At 39.5% G+C, this 26,386-nt stretch overlaps 1 protein-coding gene across 5 annotated transcripts in view; it reads right to left on the reverse strand.

Moving 5' to 3' along the window:
* NDFIP2 (Nedd4 family interacting protein 2) overlaps positions 1-25,159 on the reverse strand; it is a 140,523-nt gene extending 115,364 nt beyond the window's left edge. For 2 of the 5 annotated variants that reach the window (XM_080576132.1, XM_080576131.1), the window contains exons 1-3: positions 24,949-25,159; positions 5,829-5,985; positions 4,249-4,376 (exon numbers count right to left, since the gene is read on the reverse strand). In XM_080576132.1, coding sequence (XP_080432258.1) covers positions 4,249-4,376; positions 5,829-5,985; positions 24,949-24,984 — 321 coding nt within the window. In that variant the 5' untranslated portion in view covers positions 24,985-25,159. The remainder of the gene's footprint in view (positions 1-4,248; positions 4,377-5,828; positions 5,986-24,948) is intronic. The other 3 variants (XM_080576135.1, XM_080576133.1, XM_080576134.1) reach the window with 2 other exon arrangements.
* Positions 25,160-26,386: the final 1,227 nt, after the last annotated feature.

The raw sequence follows: 26,386 nt of genomic DNA on the forward strand, positions 1-26,386 counted from the left end.
CACAACTGATGACAAAGGATCGCTACAATTTCTTTGGTGCATTGAGCTAACTGGAAGAATTTGAAGGGAATAAAAACACAGATTGTGTGTAAATATTTATGATTAAATACACAAAATTAAGTACAAAAAGCACCCATAAATTTTAAGTTTGGATCGTTCATACAATCTATGGAAGCAGGGACTATGAGATCTATAATGTGATTACGGTAATTTTTTTTTTCCATAACATCCCTACCTCATTCAGGAAAAGAGTATGAAAGCAGTTCATTAAATGTGCTATCTTCTTATACCATTTTCCTTTCTTTTGTTCAATTAATAGGTTTGAAGCCTTCTTTACTGCACACTTTCGACTGTACCATGAAATAGTTACCAGCTTCATGTGTCACTCAAGATAATGTAAGGGCATCTAACTCTTTGCCTCTGTTCCCATTATAGTAGTGAAGAGGCACTACATCCTCATTTTACAAGCAGGAAGCTAGAGGCACATCATAACATAATTTACATCCTTAAAGCACTAATTTCATAAACCTGAAAATTAGAAACAGAAAAAATACATTATGTAGTTTGTGTACATTTTGCAAAGTGTGTAATACATAACTCAGACACTGTGTGCAGATGTCACTGCTTGTGATCTCAAAGACAATGAAAATGAGAAAACAATTGCAAACTAGTAAAGTCCATGTGACTTATTCTTCAACAGGTATGTAGAGCTAAGGATCAAAATCCTTCCCCTCTGGATGGCAAATCACCACCCTAACCATAATGTGACTTTTTCCACAGTCTTAATACCGAGTCTTTAATATAGCTTGTGCGTTTATGCATGAGTGTGTGCTGAAAGGGAAAAGAGAGGAAAAAAAAGGGTAGGAAAAAGAGAGGAGAAAAAACACAGAAACAAAACAAGCAGAAACTATCACATCTGAGATCCTTAGCACTCTGAGGCTTTTAGGTACACTGAGGCGGCTTCTGATACAGTACTGCCTTAGTCTACAGCTTTCCAGTTAATTTCTGCTTTGGTGGAAAGATGGTGTGTTCCTACCTGTTTTTCATAAGTAGGTGAAATTCTTATAAATTTCACTTAAGTGTAAGCACTTCCTGAGTTGTTCTGTGTGTTTTGGAAAAGCATGTATACTGACAGGCTTCATGCAAAAGTTCATTTATCCCTTTGTCACCATAACCTACTCTCCTACTTCTAAAATCTAGATTCCTCCTCACCTCCATTTTACTTATTGTTCTTCTGTCATGGCAATTCTTTCTTTACTGATTGACTGCTCAATCATTTTACTCACTTTTTTTTTTTTTTTACTATACTCACATTTTTCAAATACAGTCATTTCCCTTCCTCAGCTCCACAAGTGCCTCCTCACAAAGCCACATAATCTTAGTGTTCCTTCTCCATTCCTATTCTTTTTCTCACTCACACACTTCAGCTGCTTTTACAGTACCACATTTTGTCTTCACTTGGTTTCCTTTCTCCACCAATCCCAGTTTATTCTTTTCCCTCTTGCTTCTCATTAAGATCGCTCTGTGCTCCTTACATACCAATGCTCTCCATTCAGTTTTGCCTTTTCTCATTTTGACTTAGACCCATCCGCCCTCACCATGCCTGTGTTCACTAAGTTAGTTACCTCTTTGACCAACCAAAACCAGACTACTCTTCACAAAACACGTAAGCTGTAAGCTTTAGAGACTCGGTCTTTGTCCTTTTACCCTTCTACCTAATACAAATAACCTCGTGGTTATGTACTGATCAAAGGCCGAGAATAATAAAACTATTTCACAGCACACCAGAAACTCACAGTTCCAGTGTTTTCACCAGTAGTAGTCATGAGCAGTCACACGGTGCATTTATAATGATAATCCTGTTCTGATACAAGACATCTACAAACATCCTCTGGTGACAAAACATCTGAAGTCCTATCTCCTTCAGAACTATGAGCAGTCTGAACTTGTTCATGAAGGACAATCTCCACAAATGTATTAAATTTAAAGCTGTATGCATGTGCTATGGAAACTCATTTTTCAATAATTGAATTTGGCCAAAGCCAGGCAGATTTTCTGAGAATGAGCAAAAGATGTTTCTGACACAGTGACCTAAACATGTGAGAATTCAAGTGCTCCAAAATAAAAAGGCTTAAGAACAGTTTAAAAACTATTGTTTTTGCTTAACTCTATTCTTAGAATTGGCTGAATCCCAGCCTGAGGTTTTTTTCCAATGAAATTCAGGTCAAGGACAATTGCTTTTAAGTCTACAGCTTTCACCCCATAAGGTTCCAGACGTACAAAGTTAAAACCAACAGGAATCTTGCAAGAAAGTTACACGTGCCCCATCTGAAGTGTCATAGGACTAGTAACAGTACCCTTAGAATTAAGGTTTTGGTTGCTAATGTTTTGAATGTAAAGGTTTGTAATTTCAGATTAAGGATTTCTTTCTGACCAATATTTCATCATAAATTGTACTTACATTACAAGCAGTAACAACAGACAACATAATTGCTCTAACAGAAGCACGTATTAAAAGGTTACAAGATGACCACCTCCTAGCAGGGGCTTGGCAAGTAACCATGCAAATATTCCAGATTCACTGCTACATTTAGTAAAACAGGCTTGTACAACACCTTCACTGGTGACGTTACACAAACCCATTTTAAATTTAGCTGCATATACTTAAAGCTGCATATACTGATTAGTGCATGGCAGTCAAGGAAGAAACCAACTCCACCTGTGTGAGTAAAAATTTTTTTCCATTCACAGGCACAATGTGCCCAATAGCTACAACCCAGTCAGTAAGATTTTAGAATTATAAAATCATTGAATGGCTTGGGTTGGAAAGGACCTCAAAGATCATCTAGTTCCAACACCCCTCTCAAAGGCAGAGATGCCAGTCACTAGACTAGGTTGCCCAGGGCTTCATCTAACCTGGTCTTGAAGAAATGGGGTATCCACAACCTCTCTGGACAACCTATTCTCAGAGGGTGGTGGGGCACCACTTCAAAATCCATCTGAGGTGGCAAGGAACCACCTTAAAATCCATCTTAAATCACCTTGATCTCAAAATGGGGATTTCTAGTGAAAGCACTGGAAGTCTACATTAAATACAGCATATTATGGCCAATCCTATCAAACAGCAGAATTTCCACCTTTCAAAATTTGGGAGAGAAAAAGAAAGAACAAAATCATCAATTGTTTACAAAACTAACATTTAACATTAATGCAGGTATCGAATTTTTGGGTTTACTCCGAATACTGCATTCTTTATAACGTTAGTTCAAACAAAATTAAAAGCACTGGTTATATACCTATTCATTTACTGTGTACTATAAATAAAATCATGTACCACAAGTTATTTTATTTTTAAGTCATAGAATGGGTTGGGTTGGAAGGAATTCTACAGATCAGCTAATCCCAACCCCCCTGCCATGGGCAGGGACACCTCCCACAAAACCAGGTTACCCAAAGTCCCATACAGCCTGGCCTTAAATACCTTCAGGGATGGGGCAACCACAGCTTCTCTGGGCAACCTGTGCCAGTGCCTCACCACGCTCTGAGTAAAGAATTTCTTCCTTATATTTAATCTAAATCTACTCTTTCAGTTTAAAGCCATTCCCCCTCATCCTATCCCTGACAAAGAGTCCCTCCCCAGCTTTCCTGTAGGCCCTCTTTAGGTACTGGAAGGTCGCTGTAAGATCTCCTAAAGCCTTCTGCTGTTCTCCAGGCTGAACAACCCAATCTCCCTCAGCCTGAACATTCAGGGTTACTTCGAACATTCCTTCAAACTTCAGTATTAAAGCTTTCATGAAACAAGTAGCAGGGACTTTTCTTTTTGGAAGATCTCTGCAGTTTGGTATTTCAACCCTTCCAGACTATTAGAATCCCCTTCCTCTCCAAAGCTCTACCTTCTTTACTGATTAAATTTTTTAAACCATCTGAAACACTCAAGATCAGCACTAATTGTAGAAAGTAACGTTAGTAGTGGATACTTAAAAGGTAACAAAATAGTAAATTAATTATTAAAACAGAGTAATATTTGGCTTTCAGAAGTGTTTAGCCAGCTGCTATGCCTCAGAACAGTAAATACTATACACTTTCCATAGTACAATGAATTTAATCTATAAAAAAAAATCTGAAATATCTAAAATCATCTGTTTACCTTTATTTTAATAAATAGGCCATAATACGATCCGAATTACTATAAACAATTAGATTAGCCTCAGGTTTCACAAAGTTGAAATAAAGAACTACAACACTTACTCGCTGGGCAACTTCTGCTGCAGCAGCTGCCATTGCTGCAGCTTTGGCCTTCTCTGCTTCATCGTATGTAGGAAGAGAGGTAGCTACACTGTATGGAGGTGGTACAGGGTAAAATTCATTGTGTGTTTCTGTTCAAAATAAAGAGGTTATGCATTTTTAAACCAGAAAGATATCAAGAATAACAAACTTTATGTGCATAAAACTACTGAGCTTTAAAGTGCATATTCTCTAGAATCTGAAACTGATGATATTGGGGTTCAAGTTCTTATGAACTTTTAAAAAACGTATTTTTATACAACTAAGTGGTGAACATGTATTAATGGTTCTCTTAGCTGCTACTCACGGCAGTAACCTTAAAATAGATGCTGCAAGGAGCAAACAGTTTATGAAAAAAATTCATTAGCTTAGTTATATCTCTAGGTGTTCCAACCAGTGTTGTTTATAATACCATAGAAGAGACATGCAAAGAAACATCCTAAAAAGCTTTTAATTTTCAACATCAATTAGTTAAGTCTATTAATAATTACAATGTATTTTTATTAGCAAGATCCTGTTGCTAACTCCAATTGCTCCATGAAATTCATTTTCTCCAGATTTTCAGTTTCATCATATTCTTTTGAAAATGTTCCTTATATCAAAACGAACCACAGACTTCATTGTTACATACCAAAATAGCAAAGTAAATATAGCATACAACCACTAATTAAGTGAATAAATCTATTTAAAATGCACCTCAAGGTTCTGCCTACAGCCAGTAATAGTTTGCACAAGATTGCTTACATGGGAAAGATTTGTCAGCACAGGTCACATGGCAAAAATATGTCAGCACACTACAAAAATGTTACACGTAGGGCTAATTCAGCACAGCTACATGTTACACTTGCAAACACTGTCTGAAAGAGCAGGGATAGGAAATTGCTTCTTTAATCATCGTTAAAGAATTAGGTCATAGATTAATTCCGAAACATTTACTCGGCACATGGGAAATGCAAATCCAGGCAACTTTGCTGAAACAGTGACTTTGATGTTGCCTGCTGTTAGGTCTCCTCCTATACCCCAAAGGAGGGTCACAGCCTCATCAGAAAAGGAGTAGTGAATAAATGGGGAAAAAGTCCTGCTTCTAATTTTCCACAAGAAGTTTTATGAAGAGTCTTTAAAGGAAAACAAATCTTTTTCATGGCAATATTTTCACCAAACATGGCACATACTTTTAAGAAGTCTTAGGTTTGACAGGGGAGTGGAGGGGTGTTAAAACAGGCAATGAAGATTGCTAATGAGGTCTAATAATGAAGCACTACTCAAATATGTAGATTAAATGTGGAACTGAACTACAGGCAGATTTAAATAAAAGCTAATCATTACACTAATTAACGAACATCCATTTAGTCTAGCAATTTGGAAGAATCAGTGTAATTTAAAAGCGTGCTTCCGAACGAACTGGACAAAGGGCTGTGCATGAAAGCCTAGCTTTTTGCTGCAATTGTGCGCATAGAAGAAATACCGCAGCACCATACCACTCTGAACCAAGTGCTGATTCATACACACTCCTCTCTGACAAGCTGTTATGTAAGGAAAAATACCTGACGTTGCAGCTGCTTCTACGGCTATGCTACAATAAGGTGGGGGGGAAGTATCTGCTTCAGATACGGCTGCTGTCTGAGGAGTCTGTGTAGTCTCTGTAGAAGTGGAAGACTGCTCAGCTGCTGAAGACTCTGGTGGGTCATCCTCATTGTGAAGCTTAAAAGAAAAACACACAAATTTCAGGCAATTCTTTACACAACCACCTAACACTAGCAGGACTGTGATCAAAAAGAAAATTGCTCTTCCACCAAACCAAAGAAAATATTTATGCAAACAGCACATGACTACTTAAGTCCAGTTAAGTACTTTTAAAGTAAACAGCCAAAAGTAATCTTAACTGCTCCCCCTCCCCCCCGAATGTCACTTCTGCTCAGTGACATTCACAGAATTTTAAAAATCTGCATTTTTAATGTTTTCTATTGGGAAAATGCTAAGTTTAAAATACTTTCTATTCCATTAATATTTTAAAACTATTAAACAATCTTCTTAAATACGTTCATAAAATATATTAACTGATGTTAAAATACAACAGGTGAGCAAAACTATTTTTACTGTATCAATCTACAGGAAATCAAGAAATAACACCACTTGTATAAATGTAATTCCTATATTCTTGCATCTCGTTAGAGAGCTTCTCCACTCAAATTTTAAGACTTTCCAAAAAATTCTGCATTTCTCTACCGTCGAGAAAGAATCCTTTCCTATGAAACTAAGTTGCTGGTTTGCTTACTTTTTAAAACGTAGTTCTAAAAGGACATGTCCAGTTAAGCTTACGAAGAACTGAGAATTACGATAAGCAAGCATGTTTGTTAAAACAATAGAATTCAGATCCATCAACCAACATATGTTCTTTGAGAAGGTGTTTTTGATTATTTTAGCTAAATTGATAGTGTTTAGAATCAAACTAAGAAGGAAGAGTACAAGCTCGATATAAAAAAAGTATTAGTACATACTAGTGTTCACACTAGTGTGAACTACAAGATGCCTGTATGATGACTACTGAGGCATTCATATTTAAAACACAGGTGAATAAATTGAACATATCTGAAGCAAGAATTCTATAATTTTGATAGTTTCTAAAAACATCATACAGAATATTATTGTCCTAGCAATAACAAAAAAAAAACTAAGAATATATCATTACTTTTGTGTTGGGCAAAGTGTAATCAGATTATTGGAAAATAAGAATGCTAAACAAATTTTATTAACTAGCATTATATTCTTACAAAATGATTGTATATCCAGAGTATATCTAAGTTCTGCAGGTTATAAATTCTGTGCTTTTCCTTCTAACAATAAACTAGTGATAACAGAAGGAATTACAAGCAAATAAGACATTTCAACTAAAGACAGGTAAACTGAAAAGACAGGTCAAGGGCAAATGGAAAATACTTCAAAAAAGTTACTGTGACAGAACAACTTCATAAAATTTTCACACGGCTTCTATGCTATTGTCTTTAAATGTGCCAAATTTGAAAAAGTGTTGTTACTTGTTAGTGCCTTTCTCGAGAATCCTTCCAAATTCTGCATTCAAAGAACTATAGCTTAGAGGAAAGGTTTCATCTGTATATAAAACAGATATATACACAAATCTATATACATACACATATACACACACACACATGCACACAAGCACACACAACACACACAGGCACATGCTGTTGAAGAGGGGTGACCTCGAATAGAACTGATAGGGGTTATTGAAGGTCTCTGGGTACTGAGCAGTCAGGTCATTTAATGTCTAATCAGTGATCCAGAAAAAGCAGTAAACTGAGAAATATGTAAAGCTATTTATAGTAGTTAAGGCCTGAAAAAAGAAAACCACTTCAAAATAACCTAATGTATTTAGAGATACAGAAAGCGTGTGAGAAGACAAGACACTTGATTCTAGAAAGGTCAAGCAGGTCAGAGAAAAATGGTTCTACATTAAGTACAATCATTCTCAAAGATCGTATGGTATTGAAGTTGATATAGCTAACAAAACTACTTTTAAATAAAATTGTCATTTTACTAGCAATGAGACAAATAACAGAAAATTTCTAGCTTTTTGCATTAATGGCTAGTACACCAAATACAAATAGCATCTGGGATGCGTGTGTAGTTCTGACTACCTCACTGCAACAACCTGGTCTACAAACAGGGGAAGAAGTAAAGCCTAGTTAATGTATTTCTGTCTGTTATCTTCGTTCCTCCTTTCCTCTTGCTGTCTGCTTCAATAACAGCTTTTTCCCTCCTGCCAATACACCGCTTGTGCTGTGACTGTTCTGCAAAGATTCACAGCACCAGTTGGTCAAGGAGCATATCACTGCTCAATACCCACTCTGACATTACTGAGGAAATTAGTTTTCTCTCTCTTCTGCTTGGTTTCTTGAAAGCTACTTTTCTCCAGATTATTTGAAATTTATTAACAGCTACAAATGATGTAGGTAACATTAGGTGCATATTATTCTCCCAACCTAAGACTTCTTTACTTCACCGTGTTAACGAGTCATTCAATTGTTGTAGCAAGTGCAATTAGGAAACTGAGAAACTCCATACTACAGGCTTTATACAACGGAGTCCTGTTACGCCTTTCAGAGCATTGAGAAGGCATAGTTCTGATTTTTGTTTAGTATGACTCATTCAGGGACTACGTATTTCTATTTATCCCGTCTTTTATTTTACTCTATAGACCTTTCAGAACTTCTTAAGTGTATAAGGGTTATCCTATTGCAGTAAGACAATCACAACATTCCTTACAGGATACCCCAGCATTAAAATCACAGGAAGCGGCTTAAGAAGCTTGAGTATTTACAGCTAGAGTAATAAATGCTAATTGTCCCACGAGCAGAAGCTAGCTTTTGTTAGTGCTGGTTCAAGTGTTGACTCCTACTCTCTCCTCAAGACAGTAACTTCAGCTCTTCTGCTCTCCTCGGACTCCAATGGAAAAAATTAAAAATAAAACAAAAAGCATAGCTTGCTCTGGCAAGCTGGAAGTTCTGCCTATGCCAACAGTGTAGACGTGCTGCAAGACAGGACGGTACAACCGTCTCCATCTGCCTTGTCTTCACAGGGCACTGATCCTCCTCTGTGGAGTCACCAGTTTGCTGGCAACCTGTAGGAGCCCAACTCTCTTTGAACCTCCCCCTGCCTGTTTAATTTTGGCTTATACTGGCTGGTAAATTTAGAAGCTATTTTTGGAGACAGGGGAAGAAGAGGCCTGACACACTGCATTGGTTTCATTTCCATAGAAACCAAGCTAAAAACACTCAGAAGGGAACAGAAAACGTCTGTTTCAAGGTATTACTTAAGCTATGTATTTAAACATCACCTTCTCACTATTTAACATTAAAAGTGAAGAAATTAGACCTAAAAAGTTTTCCAACAGCAAGATTATTTTAGCCTGCCTTTTTAATTAAAGGAACAAGGGGAAATTACAGATTACAGTTCAACCCCCCACCACCACCACCATTATATAGTTGTAAGCAATACAACTGCATTTGCTAAGATGACAGCAAAAAAACAAACAAAAAAAAAACAATTGCTAGGACCTCTTGAACTACAAGCAACTGCAAGTTACCACCTTCCCCTGCCCTCATCACAGCATTTTAAAAGTGGGATGCAAAAGACGTTTTTTCCTGTTATTTCTGTATCAAACTTTCTTCTGAAAAAATGCTTTCCTTTGCAACTGTAGTTTAGTTGGCCATACCTAGCAATAGTTAGCTGCCTAGAATTTCATCTTCATAAAATCCAAAGCAGATTCCTTTAAATCTTGGCTTGTATACAGTGTATCTGGCTGACCAGAAGCTTTACAATTAAAAAAGGGAATATTTGTTAATCGACTTACATTTCTCTTAAACTATACGCGCAAGTATTTCAACTCCAGCTTTCACAGCCCTTGAACTACAGTACACTCCAGGCTGAAGAGTCAGATGTATCCGTCTTAGCAGATACACTGCAAGATGTGTCTGTCTTAGCACAGCTAAAATTCAAAGCTAAATACAGCAGCAATGTTTTTTCTGACAAACGCTTAAAATCTCATGGAGACTACCAGAGAATATCTGCAATGTAGGAAAAAACACACGGTAAAAGTCACCTGAAGAAAAATAATACACCTTCAGTTTATTTCGCATAAAACGTCTATAAAACAATAATTCACTATTTCATTCCAGAAGAAGCTAAAAATCAGGGACAGATATTCCAGCATAAAAAATATTTTGGAAAATACAGCTATTTTAGCATTTAATTTTTATTACAAATCACTTCTTTAAGTGCTGCATTCTCCTTTCCTTAAGTCCTCTGTTTTGTTTGTGTAGTTATTTCCAAAGTAATCAGATCTGATACCTAAAATCTACTTATACACTATACAGAACATGAACCAGAAGAAAGTGCTTGGCACAGGGTCCTTTTCTGAGGGGACAGGCATGGATATTTTCACTCTTTAAGCCTTTAAAGGAGGAAAAAAAGGCAAAAAAAAAAAACCACCTCACTCTCTGCTTACACTATTCTTTTGCCTGCAAACAGTAATTTTCTATGACCTACCAAACTTTGCTGGGCTGGATAAACATTTTGCTTCATTTAATAGAACGGTTTGGGCTGTAAAGGACCTTAAAGACCATCTAGCTCCAACCCCCCTGCCATGGGCAGGGACACCTCCCACCAGACCAGGTTGCCCAAAGCCCCATCCAGCCTGGCCTTGAACACCTCCAGGGATGGGGCACCCACAGCTTCTCTGGGCAGCCTGTGCCAGTGCCACCCTCAGAGTAAGGAATTTCTTCCTCTCCATCTAATCTCAATCTCCCCTCTTTCAGTTTAAATCCATTACTCCAGTCAATGCATAGTGATGCATTGACTGACTTGTAGAAGAGGGGCAATATAGGCAAGTTGTTAAGATACTCTAAATTTTAAAAAGGGCACAGGAAAAAGATATCATGTGATGACGTCTAATGCCACGTGTATACTATTTGCACAAGATTAGAACGATGTTTTCCGATAATGTAGATAAAGTAGCACATGCCAGCTCTATTCACATTGATAGGTTAACATACACAAACATCACTCAGTAATTCTGGTAACTAATTTTCTGCACATTCTTCCAGAAGCTGTAAATTTCCATTTTAAAAAACGCGATTTACGGAAGTTATGTACACTGTAAAATTGTTGCAACATAATTAATTTCAACGGCACGTTACAAGCAGTATAAAAACCTTGTTTAAAAATATAAGCTACTTTCATGCTATTTATAAAATTTCTTTAGTGTAGCATAAAATTATCCAGAAGATGCTGCCACAGACAAAAAACAGCATCTAGCTAGCTTGCTTCTTCTGTCTTTTTTTTATACTTTTATGACCAGCTCATCTTGACACAACCTGACTTTTAGGTAAGCTTTTGAATAAGTTTTAGTAGTAATGGTTCTGCCTGGGACACGGAAGACCAGCATTCTCACCAGCAATTTTCAATTGTAAGTACTTTGATTTGTCCTCCTTTCTAGCCTTTCCCATGATGTTACTATTACATTTTTCAGGAAGCTTGGCTCCTCCAGTTTTGACCTCACACTGATCAGTTTATGAGTTCATCCCAATGGTGTTAAAACGAATACAATGCATAGGAACTCCAAAACACTGAATCTTATGATATGCTTTATGTGAAAGCATGGAGATAACCTAACTAGATCATGCAAATTCAACCTTTGCATGCTAAGCCAGTCAACTGGTACACCTCCTCCATGAAAAGCAACACTCTCAGCAGCAGAGGCTTATCTTTGTCACTTTGTAGAAGTAAACACTTCCACACTTGTAGTTTTCTAGAGCAAGTTTCAGACCATGCCGAAAGGTCAACCAAAAATATCCACTTACTGCAGCTTCTGGTGCTGCAGGGAAGGACTCATCTTAAGATTGCCTCTGCAGTGCGTAACAAGTATTCCAACACTTCTGCAGTAGATTCAGGACCTCTTCCATACTGGTGCACAGGTATTTATTCCACAGGAATTCTAACACAGTAAATATTATAGGTGGAACAAACAGCAGGTTAACAAGAAAACTTCCATCATCTTCATCAAGCTTTCAGGAAGCTTCTCCCTTTTTTTTTTTTTTTTTTTTTTTTTTAATGTTACACATGGTATCTCTATGTACTAAAAAAAATAAAGGTCTTTTACACCTGCCTATTGGTAACGATTTGTAAACCTATTCTTAACTGTTCCACACAAATGAGATGCTATTCATAAGAAATGCAGAATACACAATAACAACTTCACTAGACCACATAAGGGTTGCATATTAAGTGCTGGTCTTGTAACCACATCTTGCATCGCCTCTTTCAGTTTTAGTAGTGTAAAGTAGGGCTTCTTCATCTGCAAATAGCAAAGTGTTAATCTCTGGATTTTCTAGGGAAAAAAATAAAAACAAATGCAATCTTGAAATAAAATTTAGTTCTGAACCTGTTGTGAAAATAGTTCATGTTAGAGACAGCTTTTAGTTCAACTTGCCTATCTCTCTTGTTTCTGAATGGCATTATGGTCTAACCAGCTCACACTACAGACTATTGCTTCCTTATTTTTAGAAAAAAAATAAACATAAAACCCATACCATTAACCTATAAATGCCATTCAAGTGTTAAGATCAATCAACCCTCATTTAGGTCACTATTGCTTTTAGTTTTGATTGTTCGGTGGCTTTTAATCTGTAAATACTCTTAGACAAGAAATGCAAGAGCAGAAGAGAGAAATAAATCCTTCCACTAAAGAACTGTTCTTATTTTCTTAGGAGGAAAATAAAAATCCACAACAGCATTTGGAAGAAATCTTTCATAATTTTTAAAAATAAAATAATATTGGGGGGGTGAAGCACACATCATTGCATTTTAAGTTACTAGCTTTCTTTTAAGTACAGGTTTTCATCTTCTACCAATACAACAGCTTACAACAAGATGATGCCTTTTTCCCCAAGTTCCTGTTGTAACACCAGCCCAACACAAACTCACGCAGAGCGGACTGACAACTTCCCAGCTACTTAGGAAGCAAGCTACTTGTAGTCCATCATCATCATATGCAATCTCTCCTGAAACACGCAGTACTGGCCACAGCCACAGAACTCTAGAAAACTGAAAGTCTCCGAAGATGAAAGTCTTCTAATAAATACCAAACCCTGAAGCGATGAAGATTATAAGGCACTCAGTACATTCTGGTAAAACACCAAAGTCCAGCAACTTCCAGCTACCTTTTGCTTTTAATTCTTTGGTATTTATCTAAAACTAACTGATCAAATTTAATCAGCACTCCCAAGCACACGGAACATTTTTTTTTTCCTCCATCATCCCATCACTTGGCAAGTCTCTGCTATCACATACTGAGATCTAGTGACAGTCATGATAGTGGAGTGGCTTTTTTTGGTTGCCTTTTTTTTTTGTCTGTCTGTTGTCATTTTTTAAAAACGATACATCTCTGCAGAAAGTTTTCAACAGTAGTCAACATGTTTTGAGGTCAAAGGTGTAAAATCTGCAGTAGAAGCAGAAAAGCAGAACAGAAGTCCATTACTGCCATTCCACAGCTGTGTAGAAATACCAAATGTGTCTGCTAAATAAGGATTAGGTACCATGGAAACCCGCAACCTCTGTCGGCAAACTTCTACCGAAAAGAATCCGAAAAGATTTATACTGAATGTTGTTGAAAAATATGTTGCAACAGGATGGCTTTTCTGCCAAAGTTAGACACCCATGTATAACTAAGGTGAGCCACAGACACTGAAGATGCTTTACAGGCACTTAACTTAGGAAGCTGTTAAATAATTTTAGTCACTTTTGTTTAACTAGAGATCTAGCCTATTGGATTTTCCCAATTATCAAATTATTCCTCAAAGAAACCTACAACCAGCAGAGGGAGGCAGTAATTAGAAATGGTGATCACGACTTCCTCAAGGAAAAATGTTCACCTCCCCCAGTGGCTACTTTACATATACAATTTTACTTTTTCTCATTGTAATCCAAATTTAAACAATTACACATTAGATAGCATGACATACACATTTGCATTCATTCCATATGGCTTCTTAGATACCTATATCTTCCCAACCCCTACATTAATAGCAAATAACCTGCTCATAAAGGACATCAACATACCATGTGTCAGTATCAGAACTCTTCTCTAACAGTAAATATTCTAAAAACTAAACGATTCTTAGTAGTGTTAACACTTCCATTTCTCCCCACTTAGGGGGGTTTCTTCTCTCATACAAAATTATTCAGAGATAATTCTGAATACTGAAATTTTGGTATGATCAAGATATATCTTTCATATTTATTGTAAAATTTCAAGTCAGTTATAGTTTGTAGAAGTTTTTCCTACCACATGATTATAGGAATTAATTGTAAATCTACCAACACAGAACTGATGTCTCTAACACTAACGAAGCGGACAATTAGGACCAACAGCTTTCAAATCTTTTTTCTGCTAGTGTGAAAATATTTCTAGAAGAGAAGTTTGTAAAAGCTTACTCTGAAGCCTGCGCACAGTAAGAAATTGTAACTAGTAACTCTAGTTACTAAAAAGATCACCATGCACCACCTAGCCTTCTGTTTGTCAAATGGTAACTCAAGAACAGCTTGAGGAACTAGTTTAAACTCTATTAAAAAAAATATAAAAAAAGGCTCTCCTCCTTGAACACTTTCTCATTCAAAATGAAAATCTAACTTACAGACCCATTAGTAAAAAAAAGCAGTATTACTCAGACCAGAGATCAGTCTAAGGAAACGTTCTGTCTCCAGCACAACTATCAGGATATGCACGGAAAGCACAAAAACCTTAGTCATTTATTTGCCATCCATTTTCCTCAAACTTCTCTAACATTCCCAGCTGTTATATTGTGGCTGGTAAATGGTACATCTCTGCTTCGTTCATTTAGCATCTGTTATGGATTTGATGTGCATGAATTTACATTCTTGGATCTGCTAATACTACCAATGATCCTGTGTATTAACAAACTCCATATATTCATTTCTCTGCACGTAGCTTATTTCCTGTGATTTAAACCAAAGTTCAGCCTTTTGGGGGGTGAGTAACAGCTCTACAATTGCTTAGCCTTGATGACCCTGCGAGCACCGGTCACTTCCAACTCCCACCAACCATTTTAGACTGCACTGTTACGAAGGCTGCCTCCCTTTGCCTGCTGTAGCTCCACTAGGCTCTTCTTGTGAGAATCCCCAGGTGCACAAGTACCCAGCATCTGGGCAGTTTCATACAATGAGCCTTCTTGTTCATTCTCAGTATCTTCCATGGTCATGGCCAATGTTCCGTCAGGATTTGTTGGCAGCTGCCACTAACCAACAGCTCCAGCAAAATATCAGCGACAGCTCCAGGAATCGCAAATCAAAAGAGACACACCCTGACTTTCCAGCAGCTTTATAGAATCTGTTCACAAAGTATATTCCGGTCATTTGACACATACAAAACATGTAAGCTGTAATTTTATTTTTTTTTTTTTTTAAAGTAAAATTGGGAAATACACAGGGCTTTCACCAATAGCAAATTTAATATTCAACAGCTAGTTCCAGCTTTCATTTTAGCTGAAAAATAATCAGTTGATTCAAAAAGCTGGGTATTACTGTAAATGTAATACATGCTTCACTTAAAAGTCAAAGTACAGTAGAACAGCTCACACACAGCTTCCTAACAAGGACAGTGCAGGAGGATGCTAAAAATGGCAAATTCATTTTACAGGGGGAAGATAAGGAAAAAGTAGTAGTTTGTTGTTATTGTTGTTTTGGTTTGTCTTTTTTGGTTTTAATTTTTTTTCTTGGAGAAGTATCGTGGTAACTGCACTGCAGAAGGAGCATAAAATTTCACCTTAAATCCCTGACCAAAGTTCAGCAGAAAAAAAAAAAAAGACTCCAGTTTATGCCTCTTATATCACAGGTAATTATGTGTCCTTGAAAATTCTGGAGTAGAACTAAGAAAAAACTTGAAGTGTCTCAACTTTTTTTTTTTTTTTTTTTGGGCAGCACTGAGTTTTTCCTCTCTTCTGCACCTGAAAAAGCTAGTCATGAAGGAACAGTCTCCTACTCAACACCATGAAGTAGCCCAAAAATGAAAATATTAATTAAATAACACACAAATTAAAAAAATTATCAAGTCATTAAAAACTAACTCACTCTATTCTTATAAGCAGGTCAATCACGTGTGATTTTTTGAGCATAGCTCCTTTTCCTAGTAACAAGAAAATAGAGTACTCAAGCTCATCAATTTAAGATAGCAGTAAACTAAATGATTAGAGAAAAAAACAGATGTTACAACAGGTTAAAAAACCCATACATATACACGACATGACCTGAACATACTTTCTATGCATTACATGCAGAAGAATGAGCTCTAATGAAGAAATCCTCACTTTGATTTGTGGTCTTATCCTTCTCCACCCACTATGGAACACACAGCTTTAATAAAACACAACTCACAACAACCATGACCTTTAGGCCCTTTCTTTAAGGAATGCATTTTTATGTCTCAACAGATAGTAGTGAGCTTTCCAACCCTATTGTTAGACAGAGCTAGAGTGTCAACTAAGTGTTTTAAAACACGTCTACATAATACATGGCCCGAAGCACAATTCTCTGGGCCCCTCAATTGTTAGATGATGCACACATCTAGAAGCAGGTACTTTCCAGCAGGTCAAATTTTTAACTGTGAGGTAGCTAAACATCAACAAAACAAAGCATCATAACAGTCTAGGAGGAAGCTCAACGGTTCAGAGGAGAGTAGCAGAAGACCAAACTAGTGCCACCTCTGAACCACAGTAAGTACATAAAAATAGCTGACCCTGAGGTACAGGGAAGGAACACGGAACAATGCTCATCACCAGCTGTAGACCAACACTGCAGGGCTTCAGCAGCCTACTCATTTGTCTGAATTATGCTCTCTCATTCTAGGATTTGGAATAGGTTTTTAATAGTAAACAGCTTACAATATTATTTTTTCTAATTGCATTTGGTGCAAGCCTATGTTGTGACCCCAGTGTTAGAACTTTAACTAAGAAAATCTTAATGCTTCAGTACATTCCTTAAAAATACCTTAGGTACTGTTTCCTTTAAATTCCAAAATGACAGTAGATTCAAAATACCATAATCAACTGCACAACTGGCCTCAATAATACCCAGCATTGTTATTCTAACCGTCTTGTGCTTTATCTAAGGCATCCCTCACGTCACAAAAATGAGAAGTGTTAACCACACTAAGCATTACCAGAGCAATGTTTAAATGCAAGCTTATGCTACTTTGCAAGAAAAAAAAAAAAAAGGTTATTTCTGCAATATGGAGATAGGATGATGTTTACAGTATCATCTATCATTTCTTCAAGGCTGCTCTACATAATCTTTTCAAATTAAGCAAGGAAAAGCAAAAACAGGTTCATTGATTCAGGCTACATATACAGCTTTACCAAGAACTTGATTCTGACCCCTCTTACAGTTAACATTAACAGGTTTAATGCCAAAATATAAAATATTCTTCAAAGCTAAAATGGACAAATTATGTTTGCGAACTACTACACAGTAGTCAGAGACCAAGATTCCTCCTCTCTTTTTACTCCTGGAAGGCCACGTTTTACAAGAAGGAATATGACAAACCTCTGCCAAGCACCTCCAACAGTAACTGAAGAAAATGAAAAGTGGCGTTACAAACAAACAAAAAAAAAGTAACATACAGGATACTGACCGGATTTTGTTGTGTCTACATCAAAGTTTTGAGGCCTGTTTTCTAAATCATCCTGTCCATTCCAAACTCAGCTGAATGAGGCACAGTCAGGGACGAGGTTGTGGGGGGTGGCTCAGTACCTAATTGGAGTTGGATTCGATGATCATCACGGGTCCTTTCCAACTCAGGATATCCTATGATGTTTTGGTTACAGAGCGATTGAAAAGTAAGTTAGACTGTTCCTGTTTTAGGCTAATCTTAGCCTATGATAATGGAAATGATGCTTAAGTGGAATAAACAGTTAAATGTTAAAATGGAAATATATTTTCCACTTTCATTATAAGTCTCAAAGCCATAAGGCATCCACATCCTGACATCTGTGAGCCCTGTCTGTGCAAGTCAGAAATGACTTCAGCACAAAACAGAAGAAGTTAGTCATTTTCATTAAAAACACAGCTGGCAAGGGGGGTGCCCATTTTATTAAAATATGCTAGCTGTTACAGTACTTGTCCAGGAAGTGGGAGACCTAAGCCTGAGGCAGCTCAAACCCACAGTCTTGGCTGTACAATAGTTCAGCTTCAGTAGGAAGGGTTGGCAGTGCCTCTCCAAGCTAACAAGTTGCCAATTTTTTTCATTCTTTTTTGCCCATCTCCTCTTCAGATTACTTTTCTTCTCAGCGTGAAATCAATTTGCCCACTGTGGGTGTGCTGGTATGTGCCATCATTCCCCTTTCCAAAGCAGCTTAAGCACCTGAAGTCTAGGAGGAGGTTTGGAGACTATGCAACTCAACACCATGATCAAATCTACAACAGAAAACTAGGGATTAGGTCCCAAGAAGTTAGGAATAATGATACATACTACCAGTTGTACTGATGATACATACTTCCTCGTTTTGTTAACACTGTCATTGGGAATAGTGTTTCAAATATAGCCTAGAATTAGGCATTTCTCCTAAGTGCCTCATTTTCACCCCACCTGGAAGACTTCTACTAAAATTTTATATTAACACATCACTTTCTAAGTACTAGGTTTCTGATGCTCTCCTAACGTACTTCCTACCTCATTTTTCATGCAAAGAAGCTGACAGAGTGCTTCAAGTTCCTCTTTTTTAAAGTCGCATGATCTGAACAGATCAAGCTTGGCCACATTACAGGTGTCTTCTGCTGAGAACCGTGTTATTTGAAAGCGTTTTCTTCCTGCTACCAAACTTCTGCATCTTATTACTATTTAACAGAGTTACAAGACTTACTAGATGTGTCACGTACACAACAGCTTGAAGATTTCCTTTTACCTTCCACAGCTTAACGTCACATCTTAGGGCAGGCACATCCTTCTTTTAAGAACCTAACCCCCCCCCCCCCAACAGCTTTCACAAGCCAACAGCTTGCTGCACCGGAACGGACAGTGATATTTCCATCCTTTCCTCCCTGCCTATCTCTTGCTCAGACTTAACCCTAAATTTATGCCTAAAAATACTTTTGGAGCAAGACATGAGTGGAACAACCCAGGTACATTTTACCAGTGCACATTACTCATTTTGCTCAGTACGGTAATACTGGTGCCCTATATAACTAATCCAATTTGTACACGGGGCTGATAAAAACCCACCTTACTTCCCCTTGCGTCCCCACCAAAGAGACAGGAAGCTACCCACATGCCACAACCTGCGCCCACACAAAGCAGCAGCAAGCTATTGTAGCTGCAGCCGCTCCTGCTCTATCAGTGAGACAGGGCTTCTTCCTCTGAGTCAGGCACAGAGCTGGGTATTAAAGCTGTGGTCCTCCAAAAAGGGATCCAAAACCAGCACACCAAGTCAGAGCATCCTGCTTAATGGGTATAATACTTCCTGTCTCCTTGTAAATATCTGGTACCTCATCTCCTTGACTGGAGAGGAGCACACAGAGATTTGAGGTTTAGTTCCTTGTTTCATATGGAACAGAAAGTATTCAAAAACATAACTGAAAAGTGAAAAAATGTAAAACGTACTACTTTTTAAACATTCACTTTATCACTACTGTATCTGAAAACATACTTAAGCATTAATAAATTTTCATCTTCGTTTGTGACAAGATTCCTCAAAAAATAGAGGAAGTTTATAAAAACATTAAGCTATTCTTTCAAGAAAATACATACTCTTTAATAGACAAATTTGTCACAGGTAAAAACGTTACAGAAATATTCAAAATTTTAAGTTTTTATTATTAAATCATAAAAGTATCTGAGGTGCAAAGACAGCCCATTCTTTAAAAGTGTAATCCACCTCGTTTCAGTAGATCCTCATTAGTCCTTCTAAACTATTAAAAGGTCCATGCTAGGAGCTTCAAGTACAAAAATAAGGTGCACTGAAAAAAGTTTATCTTCAATAAATATGAGGTTTGTATCCCTTGAAGTGCCAGTTTAACTGTCATAGGCAAGCAACAGCAAAGCTTATCACTTAATGCATCATTACTCAATATTCTTCAGTACCATAAATTGAATCTCTTAAGTGCAGCATCTTATCTCCAGTTCTGACTTCACCATCAGATCTGTGGAAAGCAACAGAAATCTCCCTAATGTAAGCTAGCTCGATCTGTTCAGTAATACCAATTACATAAGAGTACTCCAAAGACAATAGATATGTTAGATATAGGCTAGAGTTCTCATTTCAAAGATGCAGAATAATCAGTTCGGTTTTTATTTATTTGCCAGTCACTACTTAGTCCCATAAAAAAAAAGGAAGGAGAAAATTTCCTTTGTGCACATTTCTCCTGTAAGATGACTTTCATGTTTATGTAAGACCTAAAAAGACGATTTGACTTTGATTAAGGTTCAACCAAATAACATTGTGAGAGTAAAGAGTCAGTGACAACGGAGTTAAGATGTACTGTTTATGTGGCAAGGTTTTGGTAGCGGGAAGGTGCAGGGGTGGTTTCTCTAAGAGACTGGGAGCTGCCCCCCTCTCTCTCATGTCAGAGGGGGGCCAGTTCCAACCAGCTCCAAAAGGGACACACCACTGCCAAAAGCAGCCCATGGAGAGGCCCCTGGTGGAGCAGGCTGTCCCCCTGCAGCCCATGGGTCCCACACGGAGCAGATCTCCACGCTGCAGCCCGTGGAGGAGCCCCCGGTGGAGCAGGTGGATGTGGCCTGGAGGAGGCTGCGGCCCATGGAGAGCCCCCGCAGGAGCAGGCCCCGGGCCGGAGCTGCAGCCCGTGGAGAGGAGCCCACGCAGGAGCAGGGGTCTGGGGGGAGCTGCCGCCCGTGGGGGACCCGTGCTGGAGCTGTTTGCTCCTGGGGGATGGACCCCGTGGTACAGAGCCATGTGGGAGCAGTTCCTGAAGGACTTGTATCCTGCAGGAGGGACCCCACACTGGAGCAGGAGAAGAGAAGGAAGAGGAGGAAGGAAAGGCAGTGACAAAGCACTATGGGCTGACTGCAGCCCCCATGGCCCTGCGCCACTTGGGGCTGGTAAAATAGGTAGAAGAGTTAATATTGAAGTTGAGCCTAGGAAGAAGGGAGGTAGAGGGAATGTAGTTTTAGTTTTCTCTATTTCTCACTGCTCTGCTTGTATTAATTGGCAATAAATTAGTCTTCCCCAAATCAAGTTTGTTTTGCCTGTGACAGTAACTGGTGAGCAATCTCCCCGTCCTTATCTCAATCCATGAGGTATCTCATCCTATTTTCCTATATTTCCCACCCCCCTGCCTTGCCAAGGAGCGGGGGAGTAAGAGAGCAGCATGGTGGGCAGCTGGCAGCCAGCCAAGGTCAACCCACCACAGAAAAGATGCAGAATATTAAGCGTTATCTGAGATAATTTTAAAACTATTCACAATGTGCAGCACTATGTAGGGGAATTAACTGGAATTAAGTATTTATAGTAGCAACTTTCATTTCTTCATCCTGTTCCTAAAAAGCATGCGCAACTTCACACTTATATAAGATTCGCACACCTATAAAAAAAATCAGTTTCTTTAATCCTGTATAGTGCCATACAATAGCAGTCTGAGGTCTTGGGAGTCTGGCATCACACATCACTCACAATCCACAGCAGCATTCCCAAACCCCACGCGCTCCAGTGGCACTGGCAAGTCTAGTGACAGCTAAACTGACATCCATGTGGACAGCTGCTTCTTGCTCTACCTACCTAGCCATTTTACCACTCACCTATATAGGTCTGACCTCCCATATAAATCAAAGATTGCTGGCTACCTGATCCCAGAAAAACAACCTTAAAGCTTTAATCAGGAAACATCTGGGGGGAGTTATAATTTTTAAGCAGTTCAGAATACAAATTCTGCAGCTTTCGATGGGTTTTATGCACCTAGATCACTCGTGGATTTGAAGTCTTCCCTCATGACTACATTACCTGGAAAACCACATTTCACAGAAAAAAAAGAAAAAAGCAATTGCAAGCTTTAGGACTTAGTCGCTCCCTCAGTTTTACGCACTGCAGAAAACATATGCCTTTCTTTTGCTTTGCTTCAGTAGAGATTCACAAAGCATCATTCGAGTCATCTTTTTCTGCAAACAAGTTGGACTACAAGCAAAACATTTCAGACAGCAAGATAGCAATGCACAAATTGAAGTCAGATGACAGAGCAAGAAGTTAAAAAGAATCAGGAAAGTGATCACTGAAGAATTTTTAATTATAGTTTTCCTAGAGTTTACGCCTCACTCCGCTTGTCTAATAACGAGCAGAACAGGGGAAGAAAACAAGCAAACAAAAAAAAGACAGCAAGGAGAAAGGAAAACAACTGAACTGATTATGCCTGAATTGAAGTTTTATTGAAGTTTTAAGTCATTTACCCACAGAATTGCAGTATGTAAGTGACTAAGAAGGGGGGGAAAAAAAAAAAAGGAAGTAAAGCAAGACAACAAAGATTGGCTGATTTATTTCTGATGTCATATTCCTGCAGGAAAGCATGACAAGTTCTTACCCATCAATTAGTTGTCTTTTTGCCCTATAAAGGAAGGACGAAAAAGGAGGGGCAGAGAGCAATACAAGTCACACACGCCTGCGGCAGATAGTTACGTAATGCTGATTTACTGCCCACTCTTAGTTTACAACACTTACTTTGCTGCAATTCCAAACAGCAGCTTTTTAACAGTTGCATCGTTTGAACATTTTTCAAATGCTTTTTAAATAAAACACAGATGCAAAAGAAAGAATAGGATGCAGAATGAAGCATTAGTAGTTTGTCACAAAAAAAAAAAGAAAAAAATGAGGGCTAAATTTATGATCAGACATTTTATCTCATAAGAAGTGCTAAAAGTGGCTTGTTGTGCAAAAGCTTAAAATTCAAGTGCCCGTAGTTCTTAAAGCCTTTTAACTTGTTTAAAGGAGCCACAAACAAGAAGAGATAGCAGTGAGGTAGCTCCTTCAACTTCACTGAAGTCCTACTGTCACTGCTATGAACAGAAACATAAGCCAATAATTGTTACTATTTAGAAGAGAACTTGCACTGAATAGAGGAAAAAAAAATCAGTTAGAAGTAAAGGCAGAACTGGAAAAAAAAAAAAAAGGAGTTCTTGCTATTACTCATGAAGGCAAAAAGTAAAGGACATATTGTGAACATATCAGAACTGGTCAGATTTCATAAGCTTAGCACTAGGGAGTGGTACACGCACAAAACCAATGCAGTATTAGCCATGTTAAGTAGTATTTCACTTCTATATTTTGTCCTCAAGGATTAGGACATGACCGTAAAATCTGCAATAATCTACTGCCTACTACCTATCACAGACATTACACAAGCAAATACCTCATAACACTTAAGATCACAAGCTTGAATAGTCAGGTGCTAATTAAGTACATCTGCAATTGCAGATGGTTCCTTCCATTCCCTGACCCAACACAGTAAGTAAGCATTACAAAAATCTCAATGTCTGGCAGTCAGATATAATGGAGAGAAGATGAAACAACATGGTCTTACCTATGGGATAGTAATTAGGAAGGTATTTTAAACTCCAGAGTACATCAGAGATTAAAATTGCACTTTCATTATGACTTACAATAAATTCAATGGAATTTAACGTGCTGTAATTGCAAAGGCTTCAGAGACACTTCTCTAACAAAACCTCAGTGACATAAATTGGCCACAGAATTTAACATACGTGGGGAACAGAATGGGCTAACGCTTACTGTCTAACATTAAGATTAGCCCTTTCGGAAGGCCACACCAAGAAGCATTTATGCAAAGCTAGGCATCAGCATCACAGCTGGAAGTTCCAGATATAACTTAAAATACTAGAGGCAAACTATTTCTTTGTTCCATCCTCCCATGTTCTATTCTACTCCTTTGAGTAACAGAACTATTTTTTTTTTAAACTTAAAACATACCCAGGTTATTTGAGGCCTTAAGGAGGATACAGCGTTTGAAGGCTGCTGGCAGAGACTTTGTTAAAAAAAAAAAAAAAAAAGGAAGGAATGACTTCAGGACTTCTGCTGACTTTAGCTAAATTATGGTCATGTGGTGCAGGAAGAGAAGCACTGACCCACAAAGCGCCCTGGGACCCGCTGCTGTACGGAAGGCACACGTCGCTCCTCAGAAGTCACAGGCTGCCGGCTCTGCTCGTCAGCTCTGTGACAGTCCCAGCGTACCACCATCCAAGAGCATACAGAAACCTCCCACACTGCTTGCCGATCTCTCAACAGAAATGTGCCAGACCTATAACAAGGTACTTGCTGCTACGTTTTTGTACGTCACGACTTAGGAACCTGAACATAGGTATTAGCATTTATTTCTACTTTAAAGCGAGCTTATCGCTTGGAACCCAGAGGCAACGTTTATATCTAGAGAAATGTGTAAAGAAGCCTCGGACATACAATGTATGCACAAGTAGATGTGACGACTTCTGTCGACATTGTTTTCGACGTTCAAGATGCAGTAAAGAAAAAAGAAAAAACAAAAACAAAAAAAAAAACAAGGCCAGTAAGACAAATTCAGCACTCAGGTGAAAGATCATAGAAGAAACAGGAATTATGAGCAGTAGCAGAGATTTCAGACTTTGGTATGTACATAACTTATACTGCGAAAGTCATAAAGGAGAAGGAACTGAGGGATTACACTGAAACTTTTGAGGACACTGGCTGTGCTCACATCCTCTTTTTCGACCAACAACCTTTTATATCGAGCACAATTGATATTAAACAAGGCTGATACACAATCACAGGGTTCTAGACAGGTATAACCGGCAACAAAACCCACAGACGGGTACAACCGACCATAAAGCAGTAACTGCAAAAAATAATAATAATAAAAATAATAAAAATAAAGCAGACAGTGCCAGCAGCTCAGGCAGGCGGCAAACCCTTATGGAGTATAATGCCTGAAGGTCACCCGCCTGCGATCCACAGCCCCCTGCCTCCAAACGAGAGACGGCCGAGAAAATAAGGGTGAAAAAAAATAAATTAATTAATTTAAAAATAAAATATAAAGGGTGGGGAAAGGGCTCGCCCCCCTCCCCGCCGGGGACAAGGCGCTCACCACTCGGTATCGGCTGGCGGGCTGGTGGTGCTCCATGCTGGCCGCTCCTCCGACCCCACCGGCCCGGCCCTTCTTTTCCTTTCCCTTCCCGTGCCGTGCCGGTCCTCCCCCGTCCCTGTCCCCGTCCCTTCCCCTTCCCTTCCCCGCCCCAGCGGAGCCGCCGCCGCCGCCGCCCCGGCACAGCCCGGCCCTGCCCCCGCCGCCCCCTCCAGGGGCGGAACCCTGGGAGCCGCGGCCCCGCCCCGCCTCCGTGACGGAGCGCCGCGAGCCGCCCCGCCCGCGCATGCGCGCAGCTGCGACCGCTGAGGGAGCGGTGGGGCGGGGAGGGAGGGGGCAGGGGGGCTCTGTTGGGTTGTGGCCGCCCCAAAACGCGGCCGGGCTCGTACCGGGCGGCGTGTGGCCCCTCCAGGCAGCTAGTGCGCCGCCTGCGGGTGTCTCAGTTGGCGCTTCCCTGTGTGTTAAGTCGTTGGGCTGGTGTGCCCTCAGTTCAAAACGCTCTGACGAGTGTGGCAAACTGCCGCCATTTCCTTCCCTCCTTCCCCTTAAATGTCTCCTAAACCCCATAAATGTCTCCTAAAGCCCTTAAACGTCTCCTAAAACCTATAAATGTTTCCTGAAACCCATAAAGCGTCTCCACGCCCGCGTGCTTTATGACCTGGCGGGGCAGAAGCAGTGAAAAACACGGTCGCCCACAGTGGGGCCGGGATGACTCACGCCGGGGCTCTCGCACGCTGGGCTAGGCGGCTGCGGTGTGGGGCGATCTGGAAAATGCTGAGAGCACAGCTCCCTGCCGCTCACACCGAGTACGGGGCATGGCTGGCCCAAGAGGTGAACGCTCTCCAGAAAGCGGTTTCTTGCCATCGCTGGCGTGGCAGAGCTTTATCCCATCCAGGTGGTCGCCTTTCGCCAGGCCACCGGTTTACTTGGAGACTGCCCGGAGCTGCGGGGCGAGAGCTTTCATGCAGGCAGCCTGGAGAAAGACTTGAGGGAGCTGAGTTTTAAGCCCCAGTGTGTAGGAGGGCAGAGAGGTGGAGGGAGAGCTCCGTGGCTTGTCTCCAGTCGGGTGTGGGAGTAAAGCTGTGCTGGAGTATGAGGCAGGAGGGGGGTGGGTATATGACGCCTTGTGACCTCCTGAAGCCAGCCTCTGCCTAGCGCAGCACTCAGCAAAGGGACCCCAACGAGCCCCAGTTGGGATGTTGGGGGACTTCTGTCTTGCTTCTTGCATTTCTTATTGTTTCTTGTAGCACTTTGTTGCGTGTGTAAAGCCCTGCCGGTTTGGAAACAAAGTTGGCAAAGACATATGTGTTACAAACAGATTAATGTCATTATTTTCCTAGCAGGATTTCCTCCTTTTTCCTCTCTCCCTCTGTACATAATGAAAGTTTCTATGTTTAATTATTCTGTCTTAAAAGGAACAATTATTATTAAAGGTCAAGTT

Source organism: Anser brachyrhynchus (assembly GCF_964034855.1).
Source record: "Anser brachyrhynchus genome assembly, chromosome: 1".
Classification (NCBI taxonomy): Eukaryota; Metazoa; Chordata; class Aves; order Anseriformes; family Anatidae; genus Anser; species Anser brachyrhynchus.